Source organism: Haemorhous mexicanus, chromosome 3, assembly GCF_027477595.1.
Source record: "Haemorhous mexicanus isolate bHaeMex1 chromosome 3, bHaeMex1.pri, whole genome shotgun sequence".
Taxonomy (NCBI): Eukaryota; Metazoa; Chordata; class Aves; order Passeriformes; family Fringillidae; genus Haemorhous; species Haemorhous mexicanus.
In genome coordinates this window covers 8,882,660-8,908,342 of record NC_082343.1, presented here as the reverse complement: position 1 = coordinate 8,908,342, position 25,683 = coordinate 8,882,660, and the positions used below count along the sequence as shown (strand labels likewise).

Here is a 25,683-nt window from a genome sequence, read left to right as displayed (position 1 = left end):
GTCCTGAATGCAATTTGCTCCTGATACAGCAAGGAATCTCTGCATGCATTAACCCAGTTCACTGTATCATGCTGTGCTCTTGTTATGCTTCTTTACTCTTCCTTCTCCTGAGGAAAGAGTCAAGCCTGTGCCTGTGCAGGCAGCAGGCCAGAGGGACACAGCAGTGGCTCAGCAGCAGCATAAGTGCAGTCCTTCTAGCAATGCAGGGAGTAGCCACAGCAGCTAATGACACCTTTCTCTTGCTGACATGAAAAAAGAGGGGGTAATGATTTCTAAACTGACAGAGGAGACACGCTAAGGGGGACTGGCTCAGCTGTGTGAGCATCACATGCTGAAAATGCAGATGCCAATGCCCAGCTAATTAGGAAATTAAACACATGCAAGAGTTGACTCAGAGGGCCAGAAATTTAGCAAATGTAAGTCCTGGTGCACCCACCGGACCAGATCAAGCCACCCACACTTACTTTTACAGTGGGCCTGGCTTCTGGGCTAGGGACAAGCAGAACTATCTCTGCCTTGCACATACCTCACTGCTGCTGTATATATGCCTATGCCCTGACCTCAGCTAGGAGGCTGTGAGCAAGAAATTTGCAGAAGGGAGCTAATCTGCAAGGGCCACACCTCTAAGCTGAGATAAGATTGGCCATGGGGGAGTCTGCTTTGCCCAGGGATGGTTAAAGGTAACACTTGACTGTGAGCATCAGTGGAAAGGAGCAGAGCAGCATGAGACAGTAGCATTCACACAGGCCAAGCTGGTCTTGGCTGAGAGGTGGCAGCTCACAGCACTGTGTCATGTGGGGTGCAGAGCCTGCTGCTCCAGGAGTGAGCATCCACCCTTAGCTGGGACTCCCTCCCCAGCAGAGACTGGGATCTGCCACTTTCCAAGAAGCAAGGGAAGACTAGTACAGTCAGGTTTGGCTGGGAGACAAGCAAATTGTGCTGCTCAGAGCCTGTATCCTCCCTCCCTTCATTCCCAGGAGATGGAGCACCTGCCTATACCTGGGACATAGGGCTGCCCAGGGCTGAAATGAGGATAGCAGGTCTGCACAATCCTGTCTCTTGTCTGCTCTTCTTGCCCCAGGTTGTTCCTGGGCATTGAGAGAAAGGAAAACAAACCCTTCTCTAGTTCTGCTGGCCAACCCCCACCTCTGGGAAGATTCCAGAGGGATGAGAAGTTGCACCTTGTTATCAGGAAGACTTGTTTGGCACCATGGGCCTGGAGCAAATTCAGGAATCTCACCCATTACTTTTGTATCACATTGGCTAGGTTGCAAGAATTCCCCCATCCCCAAAGTCTGTTTTGGGAAACTGAGGTGGACTCAGTCCTGATTTTGTGTTGTGAACAGCTGGAGAGGTAGATAACATGTTGTTCCTTCAGCCCTATGCTCTGCTCTGCCTGTAGAGGTGGTGAAACTCCGGTTTGGCACAGCATTCTTCCCTTCATATGGCCCCAACCAGAATTAGGTCAAGCTCCCTGAGGTCCTGCAGTTCTGCTGAGACACCAGGAGGGCAGCAGCCTTAACTCTGCCAAAAGAGCCAGAATGCACTCACTCATGCTGGCCTCTGACCTTATATCTGAAATCTCCCGTGGGATACTTTTCCTAGAGAAACTGGTGGAAAATCCCCCTGCCCCATTTAATGTTACAGCACAAGGAGTACTCAGGGCTGCAACAATGAAGAGCAAACCTGGGTTGGCAGGACAAGGGAATAACATGACCTCCTGAGCCTTTTGTTCTCTGCTGCTGTGCCTGGCACTCAACAGGATAATCAAGCCAGTCCCCCTGTTTGATATGAGTTATTACACATTCAGAAATGCTCCCTGTTGCCACCTGCCAAGCTGGGGATGTGGGAAGCTGTAATATGTGTTTGAAATAGCTGACAGCTTAGGGGTGGAGACACTCTTTAACCCATGAGGATTCACTCTTTACAGAATCTTCTTGGGGTCATACAAGTGGAACAATTGCGTTGTGACATAGCCTGGAGGAATTCAGAGGTGCAGGGGCTTCTGCAGAGCCAGACACTCATCAGAGCACTGCAGGGCTGCATCTGCCCTGACTGCACTGAGTGGTCCTTGTACCAACCCCCATCCTCTGTGGTTCTGCCTCCTCCCACAGTAACATGTTTTTTGTGCCTGGGTGTCACACCACCCTATTAATATGCATATGAACACACACAGACACACACACACACACAGAGCTGCCTGGAATGCCATCCCAAAAAGGCTATCCATGAAATGCTACCAGGAAGCAGATAGGCTTTTAGTGTCCTTTGCTGTTACTAGCAACTGAAATAGATGAGCTACAGCCCACAAAGCACAAGTGACTCTTCTTAGGCAGTGATTTGCATAGATACAGGATGGGGAACAACTAGCTAAAGAGCAATTACACATAAATGGAGCTGCAGAGGGGGGAGCAGTGAATTACAAAGTGAATGTGAGCTAACAGTGTCATAGTGCTGTTAAAAAAGCAAACATGTCACTGAGATGTATAAACAGACTGTCAAGTCTAAGAGATAAGGAGCAATCCATCCACTGTGCTCACCACAGGGCTGTGGCTGGAGTATGTCAGCCTGTGGCATCGTGCCTGAAGAAGAAATATGTGGAGCAGTTTGAGAAGACCCAAAGGAAGGCTGCAAGAGTCTTTAGGGATTTAGAAATGAGCTGGAAAGGCAGCTAGAGAGAACTGGAAGAGATAGAAAAAAGAAATAAATAACCACCAAACTGATTTCTGTAGGGGAAAGACTGAGGGGAGCAGGGTAGCAATAGTGTGAATTGTGACAAGAGGGGAAAAATAAGTAATTTTCCACATCAATTGTGTTTTTGACTGAGGAGCATTATAGCATATGAAATTTAGATTAGACATTAAAAAAGAGGATTTACTGTAAAGGTTATTAAGTAATGGAGTAGACTCACAGCAAATGTTGGTGAGTCTGCATTGTTACGGATTTGAAGAACACTTTAGACAAATAACCTGACTGATCCTGCCTTGAGGCAAGAGGATAGACTGAGCAACCTCTTGAGATCTCATGCTGCCTATGCTTTACTACTTCCATGCTGCAATAATAGCACACTTTTTGTCTTTTTAAGACAGATTTGAAAGAGAACAGAAGTCCTACAGAATTGCTGATTTTTTTTTAAAGCAAGTTATTTCAGTTCACTTGAGTTCAGAAGTTTTCAGGGGAATGCTTAACCAAGGAAAAACAAATACCACTTCTTGTTAAAATCTAAACAGCACATAAATGAAAACCCAAATATTTTCATAATTCACAACTTGGGGGCCCATATAAAAATCCTGTCATAGGTCATGACTGAGACCCATGTTCCAGAGGCAGCAAAGCAAAGTGTTTAGTTCTAGTTTCTTTCTCATTTCTTTAAGTAACAGTAGCTTCAAGCTCCAGCCAAAGACTTGAGAGATCAGAGTCTGACTTGTCCCATGCTGCCTGTGATGTGCAGCACATCATGACTGTGTTTTGCATTTTTTATTTTTTTAAACACATTTATTTTTCCACACAGGTTTGTCTGTGCCCAGCTACCTAATCCTGTATTAGAGAGCATCAGTGTCATTGATACTCCAGGAATCCTTTCTGGAGAAAAGCAGAGAATTAGCAGAGGTAAGTCCCAAGTTCAGTTCTCTTCTAAATGACAGTAATGAAAACCAAAGGAACTCCATATGATTTTCACTTCAAACTAGACAAGCTGTGGATCAAAGCAGTGGTGGGAGTCTCTCACAGCTGCAGCATTTCTTTGGAAATGGAGACCAAAGGGACATGGTTAATCTCCTGCAGAGAATTTAGGTGTTTTCAGGGAAGGCTGCTGACAAGGTCAGCAGTACTTGTGTCACAGTCCAGTGTTACCCCACGGAAGAGATTTCTATCAGAGTCAAGTGATGCCTATCTGCTTTGCAGAACCAGTTCCTTTCAGTGGCTTACTGATAACCATAGCCAAGGCCCCCATTGTAATCTACCTGGTTTCTTGCACTGGCCAGGCTCCCTAAATCTAGTGCAGGACTGGATTGGGTTTAAGAACCATTGGCACTCAAGTTCTTCATTGCAGTAGGGAATCTAGAAAGCCTGTGGACACCAAATCATAAAATCCTAGAGTAATTTGGGTTTGAGGGGATATTAAAGATCCTCTAGTTCCAACTCCTGCCATAGAAAGGTGCACCTTTCATTAGACCAGGTTGCTTGAAGCCTTGTCCAACCTGGCCTTGAACACTTCCAGGGATGGGGCATCCACATCTTCTTGGGACAAGCTGTGCCAGTGCCTCACCCCCCTCACAGTAAAGAATTTCTCCTCAATATCCAATATAAGCCTACCCTTTTTCAGTTTAAAGCCATTCCCCCTTGTCCTGTCACTACAGACCCTTGTAACTGGAGCTGATGAATAGTATAGAGTCTCTTAGTGAACTTCTGAGGTCACTCTCAGACTCACCATGGCAACATCTTTATACTTTAAACCTCTGTGGTCACCTTCTTGCTCCGTAAGGTGATGGTGGCATAGCTTGCATTTCTGGAAGGTTCCTTAGATAAAGCTGGGAGCTATGCACCATTTCACTGGAAGAAAGCCAATAGCAGTAATCTCTGCATTCAGGTTTGAGATCAGTTCTCGTGCACACTGCCCATTAACAGTGCACAGTTGAGTTTCAGCAGCACAGGCTCCACCCCAAAGTGCTGAGGCCTTTCCCATATTTCCATGTTCTGCCCCATAAGATTCCAGATGACTCATGACTTTCCAAGTGCTATAACACTTTTGCTTTGAAATTTTTCTTGGAAACTTCCTTTTTTCTTTTAATCAAGCAGTCACCTTGCACGGAGCCAGGTCTTGTTTGTCTTGCTGGGATTTTCCACCACAGGAACCTTAGCTAGTAAAGAAGTGTCAATAAAGCACAGCTACAGTTCACAAAAAAAACCCTCATATTAACCTTTTTCATTGTGGGCCTCTGCACTGCTAGAGGATCAGAAATTCCAAGGTGTGCCAGCCTTCATGAGAAGGTTGAAAAATATGCTGTGCAAGCATTCCTTCCCTCAGCAGAAAGTGTTATGGAGATTAAAAAAAAATTGTATTATGTGGTATAGACATTTTCCAATCAAAAAATGCCACTGAAAGCAACCACTTCTCCTGTGGAACTATCACAGTGAAAGAAACTTGTTTAGGAGGAAGTATTTTTGTTATTAAAAAAAACTAAAAAGAAGGTATAGGTGAGTCAAAAAGGACCCATTTCAAGCCCCTTTTCCAAATCTCCTCACTAATTCAAATGCTGACACGTATTGCAAGATTTTCCTACTTTTCAGCTGTTTACAGAACTAAAAATACTCTCCTGCAGAATACACTGGCACCTCTTGCTGCTCCTTCTGCAAAAATTTCTGTGTCAGCTTTCCAGTGGGTCTTGGTGTCCCATTCTAGATCCTGTCAGTGTGACCTTGGGGCTGGCAAAGGTTGTGGAACTGATCATCATCATGGATCAGGCCAGGCAACACAAGCTTATGAAAGGCAACCAACCTGATCTCCTGCTGTGACAAGGTGACCCATTTCCTGGATGGGGGAAGGCTGAGGATATCGCCTCCCTAAACTTTAGTAAAGCCTATGACTCTGCTTCCCTCACATTCTCCTGGAGAAACTGGCTGCTCATGGCTTGGATGGGTGCACCCTTCCCTGGGTGAAAAACTGGCTGGATGGCCAGGCCAGGAGTGGTGGTGAGAAGAGTTAAATCCAGCTGGAAGGCAGTCACAGGTGGTGCTGCCCAGGGCTCAGCACTGGGGCCAGTCATGTTTAATATCTTAATCAGTGATCTGGACAAGAGGAGTGAGAGCACCCTCAGCCAGTCTGAAGATGACACCATTCTGGGCTGGAGTGTTGGTGTGCTGGAAGGTAGGAAGAGGAATCTCTAGAGGGATCTGAATGCATGGGACAGATCAGTGGGCTGAGGCCAGTGCTGGGTTTATGGTTGGATTCAATGATCTTAAAGATCTTTTTTAACCTAAACAATTCTATACTTTGCAGCTACTCTAGTAAATGCCAGCAATGCCAGAACATGCTTATAACACAGCTGTGCACTGTTACAAAAGTCACTGGTGTACATTAACCCAAGCCAATAATGCCTCTGCAAACATTGGGAAACAGCTGAGGAGGCTAAAGGGGAGTCCCAGTTCTGTACATTTCTGCATGCTGCACATGTTTGCAGAACTGGAGGCCTGTCTCAGCATGTGGATCAGGTTCTTCCTGGACAGCTTCTCTGCCCCCAGTGCAATTAAGTGCACTTAGGGCAGAAAATTGGCACATTGGCCCTGTGACTACAGTGTGTGGTCATTCAACCCTTTTGCCAGGAGGCAACTCCAGATGGATCAGCCATCTCCTGATCATCCTGCCATCCCCGGAATTTGCTCTGCTGTATCTTCAGCCAGAGAAGGGGGCTGTCACTGATCTCATCACAACAGTTAAAAGTACAGTGTAACTGGGGCCTTGCTTTGTCACTGTTTACATCTGGGAGAGACTGGAGTGGTCACGTGGGCCAGGTCAGATGACCTTGCAATAGATACAGGACAAGATCTTCACCTGGTTTAGGTCAATATGGCTTTGTTGAGGCTGGGACAACTCCAGCAATTTCTGTCTACAGGGAGCAGGAAAAGTCCAGAGAGTGCTGAGGTGCCTGTGTTTAGGAAGGGCTGCTGCCAGGCATTGGCTTGAGCTTATCTCAAGGTGTTTGAAAGGGAGTAGTCACCTCCCAGCTCCCATGGAAGAGGAATAGGAAAAAGTGGTGAGGCTGACACCTTTGCCACCAAGCTTACAAGCCAAGCTGACCTCAGAGCAAGTTGGTTTTGGAGGCAGATAGAGCAATAACATGGTCTAGGCAGAAAACAAGACAGGGCTTAAAAATGCTGACACAACAAAATTCTTCTGCTCCTTCTATACCTTCCCAGCCTGCTCAGATTTCACTTGGGAATGAAGCAATACCTGAGGGAGTCTGTTACAGAGGTTTTCCAAGAGACTTTGAAGTTTCTTAACTGCTTGGAACTGGAATGCTTTTCTTACCCCCAGTGCTAGTAGTAGGTTCTAAGACCCTCAGACTGGGGTACCTGGGATGCAGTGTCAGGGAAGAGAGTAGATAGTGAAGCAGCATTCTGTCATAAATTTGAGGGAGAAAGTAAAGATGTAAAAGATGTGGCAGGCTTTCCCAGCCTGTCCATCCCATGAGAACCAGCAGCATTTCTAAAAATAGGAAATTCCTCTCAGTGGGAACATCACAAGTCCATCTCCCTCCCCATTAGACGTCAGGAGGATTAGTTAATCTATACAGTGTCAGCTTAGCAGAATACCAGGCTGTCAAAGTTTAGCAATCCATGAGAGCCACCTTATACCCCTGAATTTCAAAGCAGTAGCTGTTCCTGTTACTGCATCCATGTTTTAAAGAGCAGGAGCAAGGGAACAGGGTTTAAAGGATTGATTCAGGGGCCAGGTCCAGGTTTGGAACTTGTCTGAACACAACTCTGAATTAAATTCACTGCCTTGTTGCTGTTAAAGGTGACAGATCTGACAGTCCCCTTACAGCCAGTGTGTGCAGGAGCACAGGGTGCTGCTGTTAGTGCTAGCAGCACTCAGCCTCCTACAGCCAGCAGCAGGGCTTTGCAAATGGCTACCAAGCTTTGCTGCAAGGAATGCTGTATAATCCCAGGAAACAAAGCTCTGCACTGGCTCTCTCCCAGGACTGCAGACCATAAAGACCCCCCTTCCCCCACAGAGCAGCCCAGGAAGTTTCCCCATAGCAGAGCTGCAGGTTTAGGCTATTAAGCAGTTGAGGGTGATGCAGTTTGTCATAGCTGAAGTGCACATCCCTTTGACATGCAGAGACATCACCAGCACTGACACAGCAGCTGCTGCTGCTCTCAGGCCCTCCTAACAAGTGTAGCCAAGGAGCTGCCTGCACTGATTTGACCTACTGAGCTCCTGACTCATGCACTGCTTTGTGGTGGGCACCCACAGTGTCACAGGTGTGGTAGCCAGACTCCCTAGGATGCACAGGTGTCATTTACAGGCTTTGTGGGAAATGTTTCCAGGATGTCCTGGCCCAAAGCATCCTGTCCTTCACTGCTTCTGTATTATCCTTGCCTGGAAGGCACCCATTTCTCTTCTGATCATTTTTACAGACTGAGGCATTTATGTTCACATTTAAAGAACTAATGATTGCATTGCCTTGCCCCTTGCTCTGTGTCCTTTTTGTTATTTATTGTTTCTAGGGGAGCATGAGGCTGCAGAGATGCCCCTGGGGGAGGTGTTGGGACCAAAGCAGCACAGTCTTGTCTGTTTTGACAATTTGATAATGATACAAATGCCAAAGCACTGTTCTGGTGTCACATAATGAGCTCAGGCCAGCCTGCTGGGAGGGAAAATGAGGAGGGGATGACTGAAATAAATGAGGACAGAGGGGAGGACCACAGATCAGGTCATGCAGAGCCAGGACAGGAGCGAGGACTTCCTCATAATTCATCACCCTGTGAGTCTGCCCTGCTAATGGAGCCACCTGGCAACAAGAACTCGTGTGCTTCAGTGGCAGTGCCATCCCTGGGGGCTGAGCCTTGCACGCTCTGCTGCCCAGCTGTCTCAGCCTACATCTGCCCTGAGCTGAGCAGATCCATGTCTGCCAGGTTCAGTGGCACCTTGGCCAAGCTGTGTTTGGTCCCTCTTTTGGGGTAGTAGTTCCTGGATATATCCTGAACACTTACTTCATGTTCACTCTCTGTATGCTGCCTTCTCCCTTTCCTGTGTTAGCAGTGACCACAAGGTCCTAGCCAGGAGGTAAGGACTGGCAGTGTCATTCCTCGTTGGCTTGCTTTCCAGTATTCACTATTCCAGTATTTTCCCAGCCTTCCACTCAGTTCCATTCTGCTGGCTTCATAGCTAAGGGAAAAAAACCCTACCCACCAGCCTCACCCTTCTCCTGAGAAAGCAAAGTTCCCAAATGACCAGCAGCTTCAGCACCAGGGACACTTAATCACTCACCAATCTGACAGCAAGAAGAAACATGGTAATAGCAACAGTCTTGGGCAGTGAAGAGCTCTCAGCCTGGCTGTGTCTCAAATAGCCATGCTTGGAAGGGAAAGGCAAACACCAAGGGAATTGATGTTCTCCCACTTCATGCAATGCTGTTTAGGGTACAATGGCAACAAAAAAATATTTTTTCTGAGGAGCTTTGTCACGTGTGCTAGCAACAGCATGATACAAACTAAAGGCATCCACCCTGAAAGCCTCTAAAAGGGAGGCATTTCAAATATTTGCTATAATACTCCCCACTGGTGATGTTTGCTTATATTCTGTATTTCACCCTGCCTGGGAGGGTGAAAGTGCACTGCTTAGTTTTGACTTTCCAGTTCACCTCCATTACAGCTGCTCTGCCAACCTGCCTGATTTTATCACAGTCTCACTTAACACACACTGTTCCACTGAAATGCTCAGCTCTTACAGGCACACTGTTCTGCACTTCCTCTTAGAAAACAACACAAAAATGAGCAGAAAATCTGCACAGTTCTCATTTTTAGATCTAGAAATACGTGAAGCCATGAGCCTAACTCTACTGACCTGAAAGCAGTATGCAAACAGAAGGTTAAGATTATACTTGGGGTTTGAGAAAGCCAAACCAATATTTTGTTTGGTAGTGGGGGGAGAGGGACTCCATTATTAGGGTTGGAAATACTGATATATTTTGCAGTTCCAGAACTGGAAGAGCAAAAAAAAAAAAGCAGCACCAAAGATTAAATGGCTGCACATATGGAAAGGGCTGTGCTTTTTTCTCTTCCTATTAACATACAGCAAGCATTTCATTTGTGTTACTAAACAAGTCTGAGTTTTTGAACAGCTGTGCAGCTTGTCCATTTGTTGTGCACTGTGCACTCCAGAAATATTCTGTTGCATAGAGGGAAGATGGTCATGCCATCAGCATCTCATCAATTTGCATTATTTATGCCCATCATGCATTCTTTCAGCATCCTGAGTAACAATGGAGAAGGAATGTGTTTCCTGGTCCCTGGGAGCTGTCAGTCACTGGTGGCCATTTCAGACCAGCTTTTCAAACATGATTTCTCCTGAAATTTAAAGTATGAATACAGGAGAATTCAGTTTGTGTTTGGATGCCATAGTAAAAAAAAAGGTTCCTTGGAATCCCAGCTACGCATCAATGCTGCTATACACTGACTTCTTTGGAAAGCCTGGCCTTCTTTGGAAAGCCTATTCAGGTGCCTTCTGAGGTCTCAAAATCTGTCTGGAAACTGTTTTAGAATTTAGTTTTTAGAATTGGCCCAAATACCAGGTAATGCTCAGGCCCATCTGTCACAAGTGGCAAAGATAAAAACTTGTAGATGGGACAAGTTCTGGCTGTGTGTACACAGAAGCTCTGGACAATGCTCTCCTCAGTTCTGCTCCACCTGATTTGAATGTGCCTAGTGAGGTTTCATTGACTTTCCAGTGACAAAGCCAGAGCCCCATCAGGCTCCCAGTCTCTTCCCCACCCTGAAGCCCCTGCAGTAAACAACATGAAAGCAAAAAGCCACACAGTCTGGCACTCCAGGTACTGGTTCATGTTAATGTTAGCATTGTTGCTAGCTGAGAACAGAGACCTGCTGTGCTTTGAGTCTTTTTCCTTTCCTTTGGAAACCTTAAAGCCTCCAAAACGTATTTAATGTTTCCATTAGTTCTTGGTATGGAAGAGGAGGAAATGGGGAGCACTGGCAGGAGGATGTAGCTCCCAGTGCTCTGAATCAGCAGCTCCAGGACAGATTATTTCTTTGAGTATAGGCACAGGCAGAAGTGATTGGCAAGCTGGGGCCTGCTCTAGAAATTAGGGTATGCGACATTCAAAGAAATCTTTTCATCCCAAAGGCCTTCTGAGTACTTCCCAGCACACCCACAGATATGCATTACAGGAATCTCTTTATATTCCCTTGGGAGGCAGCCACTTCCAGAGAGGAGCATGGCAGCATTTTACAAAGGTGTTTTAGGATGAGCTGCAGTGAGGTGTATCCAGTACCAATCCCTTGCTTTTTATCATCCTTTCTGCCCTCTCCTTGCTGGCACCACCAGCTCCTCACCTTGAGAAAAACTTGCTCAAATCACTCTTCTTCCACCCAGTCCCAGCTGTTTCCTCTCTGATACTCTTACCCAGCACCCTTCTCTCTCTAGGACACCACAACTGCCACCCAACCCAGCTTCCCACTCACTTTGTATGTCCTCACAGGGATGTGTAACTTCCCCCTCCCTCCCCTCATTTTCTTCCTCTGACCATCGTGTGACCTTCCTTCTCCTTTGCTCACAGCCATCTGTCACATTTGGGTAACACCTGCCCCTCCTGGCACATTCTCCCCCGCCAGCGTGGGCTGCTTGTTTTGCAATGACACAAGTCTTCTTCCCTGGACTCTGAAGGGCTTTCGGGGAGGACATCTCTGTGACCAGTTAGACTAAGCCTCAGAGCTCTCTTACTCAATTACAAACATTTAAGTCATAAGCTCCCTGGAATCAGCATTCATTTAATTTCATCTCCCCAGAGCTGTTCCCTCTCTAGGCAGTCAGTGTTCAGAGTGTCATCTTGGGATGTTGTTCTCAGACAATCAGAGCCAGTTTCCCACTTGACAAATAGGGACACTGCCATAAAACTCTGCCTTATAGAGTGGCACAATGTGGTAAACCTTTCATCTCTAAATAACACCAGCTTTAGAAATATGAAAAGGAAGCTCACAGTGACTAAAATTCAGCAGGAAAGAAGTAAATTGATAAAAGCAGCAGCACAGTTTACAGCAGTAATAACAGCAAGCTGTGAAATATCTGGTGCAGAGCTGCAGCTTTGGGGTTTTCTGCACTTCTTGATCTCACTGTTTCCATTCAACCCCACCTGAACTCCACTACCACAGGACCTGTGGCTACGGTTCCACAATAAAGGAAATCACTAGTATGCTTGCTACCAGTAAAAATAAAAAAAATAGCACAAACTAAACAAACCTAAACCAACAACCACTGTAGCTGCATGGTGAGAAATGCTGAACCAGTGCATGCCCACTCCTTGCTGGTACAAATTGGCTTTAGAATCTTTTAGCCAGGCAGATTTTGTGCTGGGTCAGGTATCATCCATCTTCTCACAGTCAGCATAAAGACTGTATCATGCCTGATCTGACTTGACAGAATGTAATTGCATAATCCTGTCAGATCTTGGTGAAATGCGTGCTGCCAGGTATTCCAGTGCTGCACAGACAAGAATTCATTAGGCCAGCCTGCCTTATGGAGTCTAGGTGGCAAGGTGTCTGCAAGAATATAATTTTCTCTGCAGGCTGAACCCACTGACAGTCCTGCTGACTTGTCAGCTTTGTGTTAAGTCTGTTGAGTCCTTTTCATGCTGTCAGAAGGAAACCTGTCCCATTGAAAAAAAAAAAAATCTGATGGAATAAAATTGTTATCATGTTCATCTTGTCCTCCCACTGCTGTATGATTTGGATTCATTTTCTCTTCACGTTCACCTTATCTGGAGGTTGTGAAAGAAGCTGCATCAGTGATGTTAGAGAATGTTTAAATATGCAGCATATTTTTCAACAGGGATGCAAGCACAACAGGCAGGAATTACTGAACAGCAAATTCTTCGCTTTACAGTTCTGTCTGAACATCCCTGTAATAATGGTTTTGCATTAATGCAGCTTTGGCAAGCAGATGGCTTCCCAGCCACCCTGTAAGTTCACAGTAAAACCGTGCTGAGTTCCATGGACAGCATCATCCACCCCTGAAACACTGCCAAAGCTGAGATAGTGCCTGCCTGCTTTGTGAGAGGCCTTAGCAACACCCTACAACACAGGGAGGCACAGGGAGACATAATGCATTTGCAGTGGAACGAGCAAGGGACACCAGGAAAACTCTTAATTTGACTGCAGATGAAGATCAGTTCTTGGTCTAAGCTCACACAGTAATAAACTGCCAGAAGAGAGAGGCAGGCCCAGTGCATCTGTGAAATTAAAAAGGGGCAGGAGGGGAGAAAGCAAAGTGAGGCTATAATGATTAAGTTTAGTTACAGAATGAGCCTCATGTTTTCAGGTTTTGAACCCCTCCAGCTCTGGCTAGAGCCGGGCAAAATGCCCTGAGTTCTCTGTGGCATTGAAGAGCCCTCCAAAAATGGAAGCTCCAAACTCAATGGTAAAATATTAATCTAAGACCTTCTTTTTAAACACCTTTATTAATAGCTTGCCCTTAGCCATTTACATTGTCATCCAACTATCCAAATGCTTTAGTAACAATCTATTATACACTAAAAGCAAGACTACAAAGTCAACCCCATGAATCACATCTGTAGCAATTCTCTAGGCACTGTGTGAGAAAACACCACCACAGTCAGTGACTCCGAGTAGAAAGTTGTAAACAGAGCTCTGTCCCACGTCATGCTGTTTGTTAAGGAACTTTACAGCACTCAGGGTAATCTTCCCTCTATAGTGTTCCATCACCTAAGAACAGAATACTTGCACTTACACCTCATTTTTCCTGCCAAGTACCCCCGTACAGGGGAATGCAGCTGTGATCAGTAGAACTGCACACACCAGACTTGCTTCTTGCTCAGCTGGGCACCAACAGGAGAGGTTCCCCAGTGCCAGAGGGACATACAAGGGGAGGCTGTGGGTTGGGCTTTTCTCCCAGCAAGGGATGTAAAGGAGTCCATGGTGATGTTTCAGCAGTCAACAGCAAGTGTTACTCGCCAGGGCTTTGTTCTCTCTTTAATGGAGATATGCAGGACAGCTGTCAGGAGAATATTTCTGAGCCGTCAAAGAAGCTAGGAAAGAAAGTCTGCTAATCAATCTGGACATTTAATGAAGTCCACAGAGACATTCAGGACTCATTGTATGTTAGTGTAGCAGCTGAGAATACACAAAGGGTCTGAGCAGATATTAATTTCCTTTTCTTGCTAGGTAAAGCAACATTTATTTTTGTTAATGGGAAAGAGAGGCTTAGTAAATAGATACCCTCTAAGTGCCACTGTGGATGCAGGCTTGATACAGGATAAAAACCATGAGAGCTAAGCACCTAAAGATACTTTTGGACAAACCTTGAAACCCAGGCTAAGGTCAGTCTCCCAAGTTAATACCAAAACTACAGTTACACATTTTTTTCTATACCTCCATTCTTTTAAATAATCAGTTCCCACTTTTACTAAATCCCTGCAAGGTGGACTGAGTGTCAGGTGCAGACACTTTCCCTAACTCATCCCAGCACCTATTAACACAACAGAGAGTGTAACAATGACTGTTCCTCTACTGTCAGAGGGAAACTATCCACAAGATCTGTGACAGGACATCACTGTAGCATTACAAGGTAGCCTAGAGAGCATGACTGTTTTCCATCTGATTCTCCCAAGAAAAAGACTGGACAAAGTAGCTATGGTACAATTCAAGCATGTGGCAGCTTGACAAGAAAACATCCCAGTCCATGAGATTTTACAAGGTTAAATGCACAAACATCTCCAAATAAAGTCACCCTGACTCACTGCTCCCATGATGAAAAAGCAAGCTGTGTAGCTCTGCGTATGAAGAATAAACTGTCCTGCCTTGCCAGATGACTTCCAGCCTTGGCAGAAGTGAACATAAAGTCTGTACATGTGTTTAGTAAAGTTTGAGGGGGCATGGGAGGTCCCTGTTTGCACACTCTTTGATCAGCTTGCAGAGGGACAGCTGACAGCCTGAAGCCAGGCCGAGTGAAGTGAGCTATCAGCATCGACTTTGTCCTGCTGCCACTGCCCCCAGCACGGGTTAGGAAGGAGTCAGCACACTGATCTTTGCACCATTAGAGCAGTGGGGCAGAGCTCCCTGCAGCCAGAACAGCTGAGGTTAAAAAGCTGAGGTTAGCACCTAAGGTTAAAAAAGGCTGTTAACATCTGAAAGCGAGCAGGATCAAGTTTATTTCAATTTTAAAAAACTGACTTGTGACGTGTTTGAGGTCAGACACACAGACTGAGCAAGATATGCAGCTATCAGTATAACATATTGAATGCTCTGCAGGTCTTTGTCAAAGCTAATACTGATTCTGAATTCTCTGAAGTTCTCAGTATCAAACATAGCTGAGCAAAGAGCCAGGGCCCAGCATTGCTCTTGTGAGAGGAGACACTTGTGTCCTCGTGAGCAGAAAGACACTGGTGGGATAAAGATCTGCCTTTCATTTGAGATTTCTGTAGATCCCACGGAAGAGACCAGGGCAAAGTGTCCACATCCAAGAACACACACCTCACATGCCCACACTCTGCCACCCCTTTTTCCTGTAAGGAGCACACTGTAATTGACCAAAGCAGAACACTGCCTAGGAATAAGACTTTGAAGTTTTATAAAAGTTCTCAGTGGCAAAATGTTAATACCAATTTATCCAGCTGAAGAGAAAGTTCACGCAGGCTTTACTCCTGACATGAGAGCCAGGATTTCACTCCAGTTTGCTTAGTCATATGGAAGAAAAGGCCAGCATGAAAAAGCAAGATCAGAGCTCAGCTATCCTCTCTTCTGTAGTTCCAGTCTAATGACTGGGATGCACTGGATGCCCTCTAGGTTTTAGAGGGGACAGAAGTAAAAAAGGAAGAAAAAGAAAGGGGAGCAGGAGGAAAAAGCACCAAACTAATTATCATGTATTTATTCATGAAAGCCAAGATTAAAATAGTATATTAAAGGAATTGAATGCAAATAGCATTTGCTCTGTCCTGATTTCCCTTAACAAAGTGCAGCACTCTGATGACTCAGATAATCCCAAATATTGCACAGCATTGGGGAGCCTGACAGAGCAGGGGGACAGAACCAACCAGTCTCTCACTAAGACTTTAAAGCACGATAAAAAACCACCACAGAGCTAGGAAAAAAGGTAATTTTGTTGCTCTCATTACTATTGTTTCAGGGACTTCTCCACACACTATTTATCATGCCCTGGACTGCTTAGAGGTGGACCCAGTCTGACACTGAATCCATTATGTTTAGTCCTGAGGCACATGAAATTTGAGCCCACTGTTCCTGGCCTGTGCCTGCCTCTGGTGTTCACAGCAGTGCTGTCTGCTGAGCATCAGGCTCTTGGCTAAGTGAGCACAAATCATTTGGCTTTGTGCACATGCAGCAGGTATGGCAGGATGGTTACTCTGCTAGGGAAGGTTATTTGCATACTGGGTTTTGAATTGGATGGGATAAAGTTAGTCTTGCACAACAAGACCTGAGATTCATTAAGCAGTGGAGATAGGCATCTCAAACCAGTCTGGCTACAAGTATTGCAATGACCCAGCTTTCTGTATAGGCTATGCTGATGGCCAGTCATTCACAAATTAGACCTCTTGTTGCCACATACAAGACTTCTGCAGTAAGTGTTTGAATACAGCTGTTGCTCCTTGATGTGCATTTGAATGAAGATCTGGAGCACAAGTTCAAGACTTCTTTGGGTGATCTCTTAATGTGAAGAGGACAAGACCTGACTTAACTGTATGGACAGTGCCTCATCTCCTTATCAAGCTACCTGCTCTACTGGGAAAGCCACTTCCTTGCAAGCTTACCCTCCGTTAGGTGCAGATGTAGTTTGAGTACAGCAGGGGAGGCTCTCAGCTCCCACATTTGCTGCATCTCTGCTCTTCCTCTCCATCTTGCAGGTTATGACTTCGCTGCTGTGCTGGAGTGGTTCGCAGAGCGGGTCGACCGCATCATTCTCCTCTTTGATGCTCACAAGCTGGACATCTCTGATGAATTCTCTGAGGTCATCAAGGCCCTGAAGAACCACGAGGACAAGATGAGAGTTGTTCTCAACAAGGCCGACCAGATAGAGACTCAGCAGCTGATGCGGGTGTACGGTGCCCTCATGTGGTCCCTGGGGAAGATCGTCAACACTCCCGAGGTCATCAGAGTCTACATCGGCTCCTTCTGGTCCCACCCCCTGCTCATCCCCGACAACCGCAAGCTGTTTGAGGCAGAGGAGCAGGACCTGTTCAGGGACATCCAGAGCCTGCCCCGCAATGCAGCCCTCAGGAAGCTGAATGATCTCATCAAGCGAGCGCGGCTGGCCAAGGTAGGTGTTGGCGTAGAAGCCCCGAGCATTTGGTGTAGGCTGTCTGCAGCAGGCAGCCGATGGAGAAGTGGTTTTGGCCAGTTCAGCTTGTAGAGCTGGTGGATCCTACTCTTTTTTCCATCACATTTAACTCAGGCCCAGCATATGAGCCCTGTGCCAATATGGGAAGAAAACAATTCCTTTGTTTGGTGTGTCAGTCATGGCGGGCCAGAGTGAGGAAGGTAACTACAGATCAAAGCAGGTAGCACTTGAAGGGATCTGGAAAGCAGTTGCTCTGTGGTAGCAACTTGAGAATTAGGACCAATTCAGTATATCAGAATCATACACCAAGGGAATTGATAAGCTCTAGGTCTTTTGCTTAAAACTTTCTTAGCCAAGAGAGATACCTGACTAAGATGGATGCACAGGAGGTGGAGACTCAAACAATAAATAAGCCTGTAGTATCCCTGAGTATTTTAAATAAACTGAAAGAAGCCCCTAAAAATACAGGAAAAAACCCACATCAATTGAGAAAAGAGATCAAAAGATCCTTCAAAAACTTTCAGTGCAAGGTCATTCATTTCAAGAAAAAATGCTTGGTTCACCATTAAAAAAAAACCAAAACCCACAATGTTGCGTAAGTTAAGGACTGGTATTCATACTAAAACACTGAACCTGTATGTTTGGACTGGGAAGGGACTGTTCCCTTGAAGGCCATGCCCAGTGAAAGAAAAAAAATCCCCACCACTCCCCTCCAGAAGGTGCATATGGATGTCACTGTGTGTATGCTCAGGGCTACACCTTGTTTTTGCCTTGTCTCAACACAGACAGAGCACACAGCTGAGCACTGAGCACTGGAATAACAATCCATAGGTTCAGGCAAGCTGAGGAGCTGATCTTGCTCTTCAGGGTGGGATAAGGTGGAGGCAAGTCCTGGGCACAGATACTCCGCTGAGAAGAATTTTCTGATGTGCTATTTAACAGTTGCCTTCATTCCATGTAATTTAATTCCCTTCAGGTCCATGCCTACATCATCAGTTCCCTAAAGAAGGAAATGCCCTCAATGTTTGGGAAAGACAATAAAAAGAAGGAGCTTGTTAACAACTTGGGAGATATTTATGCCCGGATTGAACGGGAGCATCAGATCTCACCAGGAGACTTCCCGAATCTGAGAAAGATGCAGGTAAGCAGTGGCATCCTGGCAAACATCCAAGGAAAGAGCATTAGAGTAACTGCAGGGAATACAACAGAGCCATGCAAACACTGATTGTTGCCACCTGTGGGAAAAGCCTGCTGTAATGTTGAAATGTGCCTTAAAATATGTGCAGGCTATATTTGGGCATGAGCACTTCTTACACAGAGAGCTCATGTGAGGCATTACAGCTTCACATTCATTTCTCATCTCTTTGCCTGAATAGCACTTTACAGCGAATTATTTCTTCTGTTTTTCTTTATTTTTAATTCCAGGTTCCATTTGCAGATTTTTCAGGCCTAAGCAATTTATAATAAAAGGAAAGCTGTGTCCTGAAAAGGCTACATATGCCACATTCCTCAAGAGCTGTATTTGTCTTCTACTTCACTCTTTGTTTCTAGAAAGAGAGAAAGGAAGGTGTAAAAACTTAAAGCCCCTTTTCCATTTTAAGCAGAGAAGCAGGCTTTTAGTTCCGCAGACCAGAGACCTGGCCCAGTGCTCACTCAAGTCAAAAACTTCAAAGGACCTTGGATCAGAGCCTTGTATTGTACATTCAAGCAGTGCTGGACACTGCTGCACTGCTGTGTGGCTTCAGTCCAAGCAAAAACCTGTTCTGAGTTCTAGCTCTTGAGGTTGCTACTAGTTACCTATGGAAAACAGCATTTGCCTATTTTTGTAAATGTAGTCTTCCTAAATTGTTGGGAATGAAATCTATGGGGTGTAACCAATAGGAGATCTCCTTCACTGTGTGTTAAAATGTGTTTAAAAAAAAATACCTGTATGAATCCAGTTGGAGTGAATAGTGTGGATTTAATGAGTAGAGGGTGAAAGATAAAGCTGTAGTTCTCTGCAGGCCCTACTCAAAGCCCTTTTGCTTAGCTGTGAAATTACAGAATTTGAGCCATGCTGTAAAGACATGCTCACCACTGATGGCATCTGAAAGATGCACTGCATGGCGATGAGTACAATGGTCTTTTGCCAGGCGGCATCTCCTTCCCAGAGTGCAGAACGGGGAGGGAACGTAGAGCACTGGCAGGAGGATGTAGCAAGAGCACACAACCTGTTTGCCTTGAACTATTTGGTCATTTTCTGTAGGACTTAAGAGAAGATTAAAGAGCAAGGCCAGCCAGGGAGATCCCATGCTGAAAGCAGGGCAGTCAGAGGAAGGAATGCCAAACTCCCCACTCCTCTGCAGTAGCAGTGTTTTGTGAGCCGAGCAGCAGGCAGGCACTGCACTGTACACTATTACTCCACCACACACAGCCATGTCTCTCACCTCTTGCTGTGTTGTCCCATTTTCAAGGATCAATTGCAAGCCCAGGATTTTAGCAAGTTCCAACCCCTGAAGAGCAAGCTGCTAGAGACCGTGGAAGACATGCTGGCCAACGACATCGCCCAGCTGATGGTGCTGGTCCGCCAGGAAGAGTCCCAGCGGCCAACCCAGATGGTGAAGGGAGGAGCCTTCGAGGGCACCTTGCACGGCCCCTTCGGCCACGGCTACGGAGAAGGCGCCGGCGAGGGCATCGACGACGCCGAGTGGGTGGTGGCCAGGGACAAGCCCATGTACGACGAGATCTTCTACACGCTCTCGCCCGTCGACGGCAAAATAACTGGTGCCAACGCCAAGAAGGAGATGGTAAGGTCTAAGCTGCCCAACACTGTGCTGGGCAAGATCTGGAAACTGGCTGACATCGACAAAGATGGCATGCTGGATGATGAGGAGTTTGCCTTGGCGAATCATCTCATTAAAGTCAAGTTGGAGGGTCATGAGCTGCCAAATGAGCTCCCTTCCCATCTCCTCCCTCCGTCCAAAAGGAAAATAACAGAGTGAAAGGAAGGTTACAGGGGAGAGGGAAAGGGAAGGGGAAAACGAAAGATCTAGAACAACATGTTTACTTAAATTATACCTTTAGATGTGAGATCACGTTTGGATTTGTACCTACTTTGCTGTATGAAGAACAAAATCTAAAGCCGAACAAAAAAGTCCAATCCTTCATGATATGCAATTAACTCTTCCAGTGTACTGTCCCTGCTTTCTAATGTGTAGTCTGTAAATATGAAGGTAAAGAAAGGATGTTGCAAACTAGGAGACTCTGTTAAGCGAGAGTAGAAGAAAACCTGAACAGGGCTGCATTTTTGGAGAGTGGAATAGGCACTAATAGAAGTCTGCTAACTGCCAGTATCACTCCTGAGCTTTGGCTGCACCTTCTGCCTTTTAATGGGTCTTGCAAAATTCAGGAGACTAAGAGAAACCACAAGGTCTTCAAGCTATTGGCCAAAATAAAGAGCATTTCCTAATTAACATAAGCCCACACTAAAATACTAGATACTAAACCCCAGAGTTAAGAACTTTAGGAACTTTGATTCACCGTTGAGATGCAAGTTTTACAAACGTTCCCCTGTCCTTAAAGAAAAATACATCAATAAAATCTGAAAGAGCTCTGAACTGGGCAGCTGGAGTTCCTCATTGTTCACTGTGGGGCAGACACTGAGAGTTCCCAGTCATCACTACCTCCCATTGAGTCCCCAGGGGAGATTTGTTCTGCAGGCCCAGCCAAGAGAACCACACTCCAAGGGAAGCAGAGGGAGGGGGCCCTAGAGGTGGACATGAGGTGGGTTGGAAGGGAGGAGCACCGCTTCCAGGCTCACCCAGCATTTCACAGCCAGTGGGTCGTGTTTGCTCTTTGAACAGTGCTGGTGTCTGTGATTCCTGTGAAGTGACGTGTTTGCTCTCATTGTGCACAGTGACAGCCGTGAGGCCCCATTCTCACTGTACAGACACAAACCCCACACTGGATCCATCACAAGGGCAGAACACACTGGGGCACCAGGCAGAGCTTGCTCTGCTCTGTGCCTCCACAAACCTAGCCAAGATGTCAGTCTTCACACACACTCCTCACCACACACTTGATCCCCTCCAGAACTTCCACCCTGAGCCAAGAGACCTTCCCCACTTTTCATGCTCTCTGAAATTTTTGTTTTCAAGACCTGATTTTAGCAGAAATCCCTCCATTTACTGTTTCACTGCCTCAACACACATGTGCGTGCGCACTCTTCTGGTTTTTGTTGTTGCTTTGGAGCAGCGTGTTGTTCCAATCCTGTTGTCACTTTATATAAGCTGAGCTCCTACTGTGATGAAAAACCAAGATAAGTATAACTTATTTTATATCTCTTGTGTTCATATTATATAGAGAAATATATTCTGTGTATGTAGGATGTGCTTATTGCAGTACATTTATCACTTGTCTTAAAAATTAATGCATTAACCTTTTTTGTACCCTGGTCCTAAGACATTATTAAAAAAGAAAGGCCAGATCTGTCTACTTCTTTATACAGCGAAATGAAATGCAGCTGAAAAAAAAAAAAAAAAAAAGCTTATTTGTAAGTGCAACAAAGGGAGGAGATTATGCTTATGCACAAAGGTGCATGTTCAGATCAGCCCAGCTGGACTCAGGTGTGCACTGCTGAATGACTGGTTGACATCTGCAACATCTTTCTCTCTTGGCAGTCTAATCACAACCTCCATACTTGCCAAAGCAAGAGGGGTTGTACCCAGGTTCACCTTGTTCAGTACAAGGGAGAGGTAACCACCACATTTCAGTAGAAGAATATATTGAAGGAGTTCCTTCCTGGCAGTCACAGATGAGAAACCTGTGAATGGGTGCAAAAACCCTCAGTCTTAAATCTTACTGACTAATGCTATTTCTGTCTTTATTCTTTCTTTTCTGTAGATGTTCATGACAGTGATAGCTATCCCCCGAGTGGGACAGCAAGAGGCATGGAGTAAGACAGGGATAGCAGTTAGGATAGTCCTGGGGAAGCATTTGGAGAGAGGGTATGAGCTGTAGTAGTTGGCAGAGTTTCCATTTAGCATCTGTGCAGGATGAGAGAGGGGTGAGAGGAAATCATAGGGTGGAGAGCAAAAGCAATAAATGCAAATTGAGGGAAAAGCCAGCAAACTGTGTCATTCCAGTTCAGCTACCCAGTAACCCCCAGCTTAACTGCCATCACAGGACACATCTGCTCAGGCTGTCCAGGTCTTCCTGAATTTGCATCCATTGGACTCCAGCTGAGGCTGAGCAGAGCACTGTGAATCAACCCTTCCTGTGTGGGCACAACTGTCTGATGGCCACTCATTGCTTGTGCCAGTCATGTCATGCTGAAATTTAACTCCTTAAAAAGCAGAACATTACTGGTTCTCTCAAAGGGGATGGGAGAAGGTGAGATCTTGGCAGTCTTGTCTTCCCTGTACACTCCAGCAAGGTGCTCAGGTAGGCAAAAATTCATTGTGGCAGCAATTAAACAACTTTCAGAGCACATTTGTGCCTGATTGTGCATACAAGCTCAGAAGCCAAGGCACTGGTCTGTTGTTGTGGGTGGTAGGTTAGTTACCAATGCCTGACTGCAGCTGTGCTTTAGACCAATCTCAAAGAAGGGCTCACTGTCACAGAGGAAACATTCCCTGTGTTGCTGGCAGCAACACAGGGAATATACCATGGCAAATGGTATATTCCACAGGGAAAATACCATCCATGGCTGGGGTATGCCAGCACATTCCATGCTCCTGCCTGCTCCGTACACTGCTCTTCTCATCCCTGAGCCAGCCTCTCCAGGATGTTCCTGCAGGATTCACCCAGAGGGGCCAGCAGGACAGCAGCGCAGAGCTCTGCCCACACAGGTCAAGTGCAGAGGGGTTTGATTTCAACACCCCTCAGGAGCCGCCTGGCACTGTCAGAGCACAGCTTCCCCACTCTGGGTGGGGAGAGAGGAAAAAAAAACCAGCACTGCACTGACAAACAGCATTACTTAATGGGATTGCACCAGGGACACTGCTACAGAGGGAATGGGACAGCTGCAGGGGGACTGTTCACAGAGAGAATAAAGAGACTATCTCTTTAGTCAGATGACTTCATCCAGCACATTTCACTTTTGCTAGGCTCTTCAGGAAATTTAAAATAAAACAACAATCAAACAAAAACCCACCAAAACACCAAAGACCCACATCAAACCTTAAACACCCTGTTCTCTATGTAGAAATACATGGAATCCTGTGTCTCCACCATGGCCATGAGAAGGTGCATGTATTTCTCCATCCCCTTCCCAGATAGCTGCAAATGCACACACCCCCTTTTATTTCCTTTTCTCTTCTGAGTTAGGACTCCCTGGGCAATCCCAGCCACCTGTATTGTTTCCCACATCTGTGGAAGGATGTGATTTCCCAAGCCCACCAGGACTCCAGGCACTGCAGGCAGGCCTCCAGCCAGTGCATGTTCCTGCCAGCGCACAGAGCCACACTCCAGAGGCAGTTATCTGTGTCCAACAGTGCTTCCTTTTTCCCAGAGCACTTCTCAATTACCTAACAAGATTTCCCCAGGAGGTTATACAGAGGAACCAATTCATTTGCTGCCTGTTGGTGGGGGGTTTTATCATGTGAACATACCACTACCACTCACTTCTCTGATCCTCTCACATCCTTCTCTACCCATCCTCACACAGAAGAGCTTTCACAAGGTCAGAAGAACAAAAAGGCCTTTTTTTGGTTTGGTTTTTTTTTTTTTTTTTTACCTTTCTAAGTAGGAACTGCATTTGGTCTTCTTTCTGGGAAGGATCTAGAGCAGAAACATCTGTACCTACATGCTTTATGGGCTAATATATGAGTTTTTTGAAAATTAAATTCTCTCTACTGTGGAACATGACAGGCAGATTAAATCAACAGTGCTACACAACCATTTATTTGAAGGGAAGGATAATAATTACACCAAGTTCCCTGAATAAGGTTTCACAGGAGGTGAGTAGCTTAGCAAAAGGCAATTACTTCTGGGAGCTGGAATTTAGCCAGCATGCTGAAGTTCAGAGAGATTTTTAATCAAACAGAAAAGGTCAGAATCAGTTTTTCCATCACCATAAGTTCCAGATTTAAGTCTGGAAACTGTTCTTTTAAGTTGCTCCCTTTAATCCTTTGCTCACTAACCAAAGGCTGCTGTCACATGGACAAAAGTTATGGGTTGTTTGACCTTACAGAGAGGGACAGTGTTCCTACAAGCACAGCTGGAACCATAGACAAGCTCCTCTAGAAGATCACCTCAGATTATGCTACACCTCTTACATCATTGATAGCTTCCACCTCTGCTATTGTTTATCTCATATTTCTTTTATTATAGAGTTTATTACACAGAGAAGCTGTGGCTCCACATTCAGGCTTTGGTAAATCAGGGGACACAAAAGACTATTTAAGCCTTTCCTAGATACAGAATTCCTCAAGTCCTTCAAAGCCTGACACATGGGCAGGAACACATGGAGAACAGCACTGAATTACTCCAGAGGAGCAGCTTGACTGGTAACATCCAAGTTATTTTTGTGGAGTTTTCATAACATAGCATCTATTATTTTCTGCTCTCTCCCTTTCCTTCCTTGTGCTTATGAGCCTTTCCCTCCTCTTCCTAGTCTGTGCAAGAGTGAGGGAAAAACAAGGCTTAGAATCTCAACATGTGAAGAAGTTCAAGGCTAGTGCAGGCAAGTCAATCGCTGCGTAGCTTTCCAGCTCCTCTAGGCACTGCTGATAGAGTATTTAAATCCAGTATTTAAAGCAGGCCTTGGAAACAATCCCTGGGTGCCTGAAGGGAGAGAAATCCCTGCTGAGTACAGCACACGTCCTCCACGGCGTGCCCGTTCCGTGAGCCCTCGCTGTCAAACACCGCACGAGTTGCTGGGTTTGAACTGGGCTCCCCTCCAGCTGCTGACGTGTGCTGTAAACAGCCGTCAGTGAGGCCTCGTTAGTGCCTGCAGAGGCCTCATTAATGCCTGCAGAAGATGTGAACTGGGAGATATTTATAGGCCTTGGGTTGGCTTGGCTTGGACCGCCCTCCTCGCCTGGGCCGTTGCGCAAACCAAGGGCGTGCGCGTGGAATTCCTCTCCTTACGCCGCGCGAGTTCCCTGCAGGCAAATGCCAACTGCTGCTCTCTGAACAGCTCTCACCCAGCACCCCACACATTTATCAGCAAGATGAGGCTCACGGGAGCTCCTTATAAGGTGATGGCAGAGCAGAGGCCAGTAGGAAGCACAGCTCCCAGGAAAGCTCTCTGGCCATTTTCTGACCTCCTTCAACCATCAGTTTTCAAGGCAGAGTTTCCACTTCCACTAAAGACAGTAAAAAGGTATCAAAATGAAGTTTGCTGCCTGTCTGCCCACCAAATTTAAGCCATTCACAACAGACTAGAAGGGATTCCCTGCATCCTACCAACTTGAAAGCTTCCACGTCCCACAGCACAGGCATCTCCAGTTGTACTGGAGGACTGCAGTGCAGCTGCAGTCCAAGCTGGCAGCTCACAGTTAAGTTCCCAGAAGCAGAATTGTTCCCCAGTTAGAATTTCAATATCCAGTCCCTCAGTAAAGAGTTCCTTCATCTGCCCAGTTGGGAATTTCAATTCTCCTGCATGCACAGAAAGGTGACAAGCAGCTTAAGCTTCCATACCAACTAACTAGCACCCC

The 25,683-nt window shown here is 45.9% G+C and overlaps 1 protein-coding gene across 1 annotated transcript in view; it reads left to right on the top strand.

Moving 5' to 3' along the window:
* Positions 1-21,507, top strand: part of EHD3 (EH domain containing 3) — a 30,008-nt gene extending 8,501 nt beyond the window's left edge. Inside the window, exons 3-6 of the mRNA XM_059840722.1 lie at positions 3,512-3,609; positions 16,611-17,023; positions 18,021-18,185; positions 19,498-21,507. Coding sequence (XP_059696705.1) covers positions 3,512-3,609; positions 16,611-17,023; positions 18,021-18,185; positions 19,498-20,025 — 1,204 coding nt within the window. The 3' untranslated portion in view covers positions 20,026-21,507. The remainder of the gene's footprint in view (positions 1-3,511; positions 3,610-16,610; positions 17,024-18,020; positions 18,186-19,497) is intronic.
* The last annotated feature ends 4,176 nt before the right edge of the window (positions 21,508-25,683 follow it).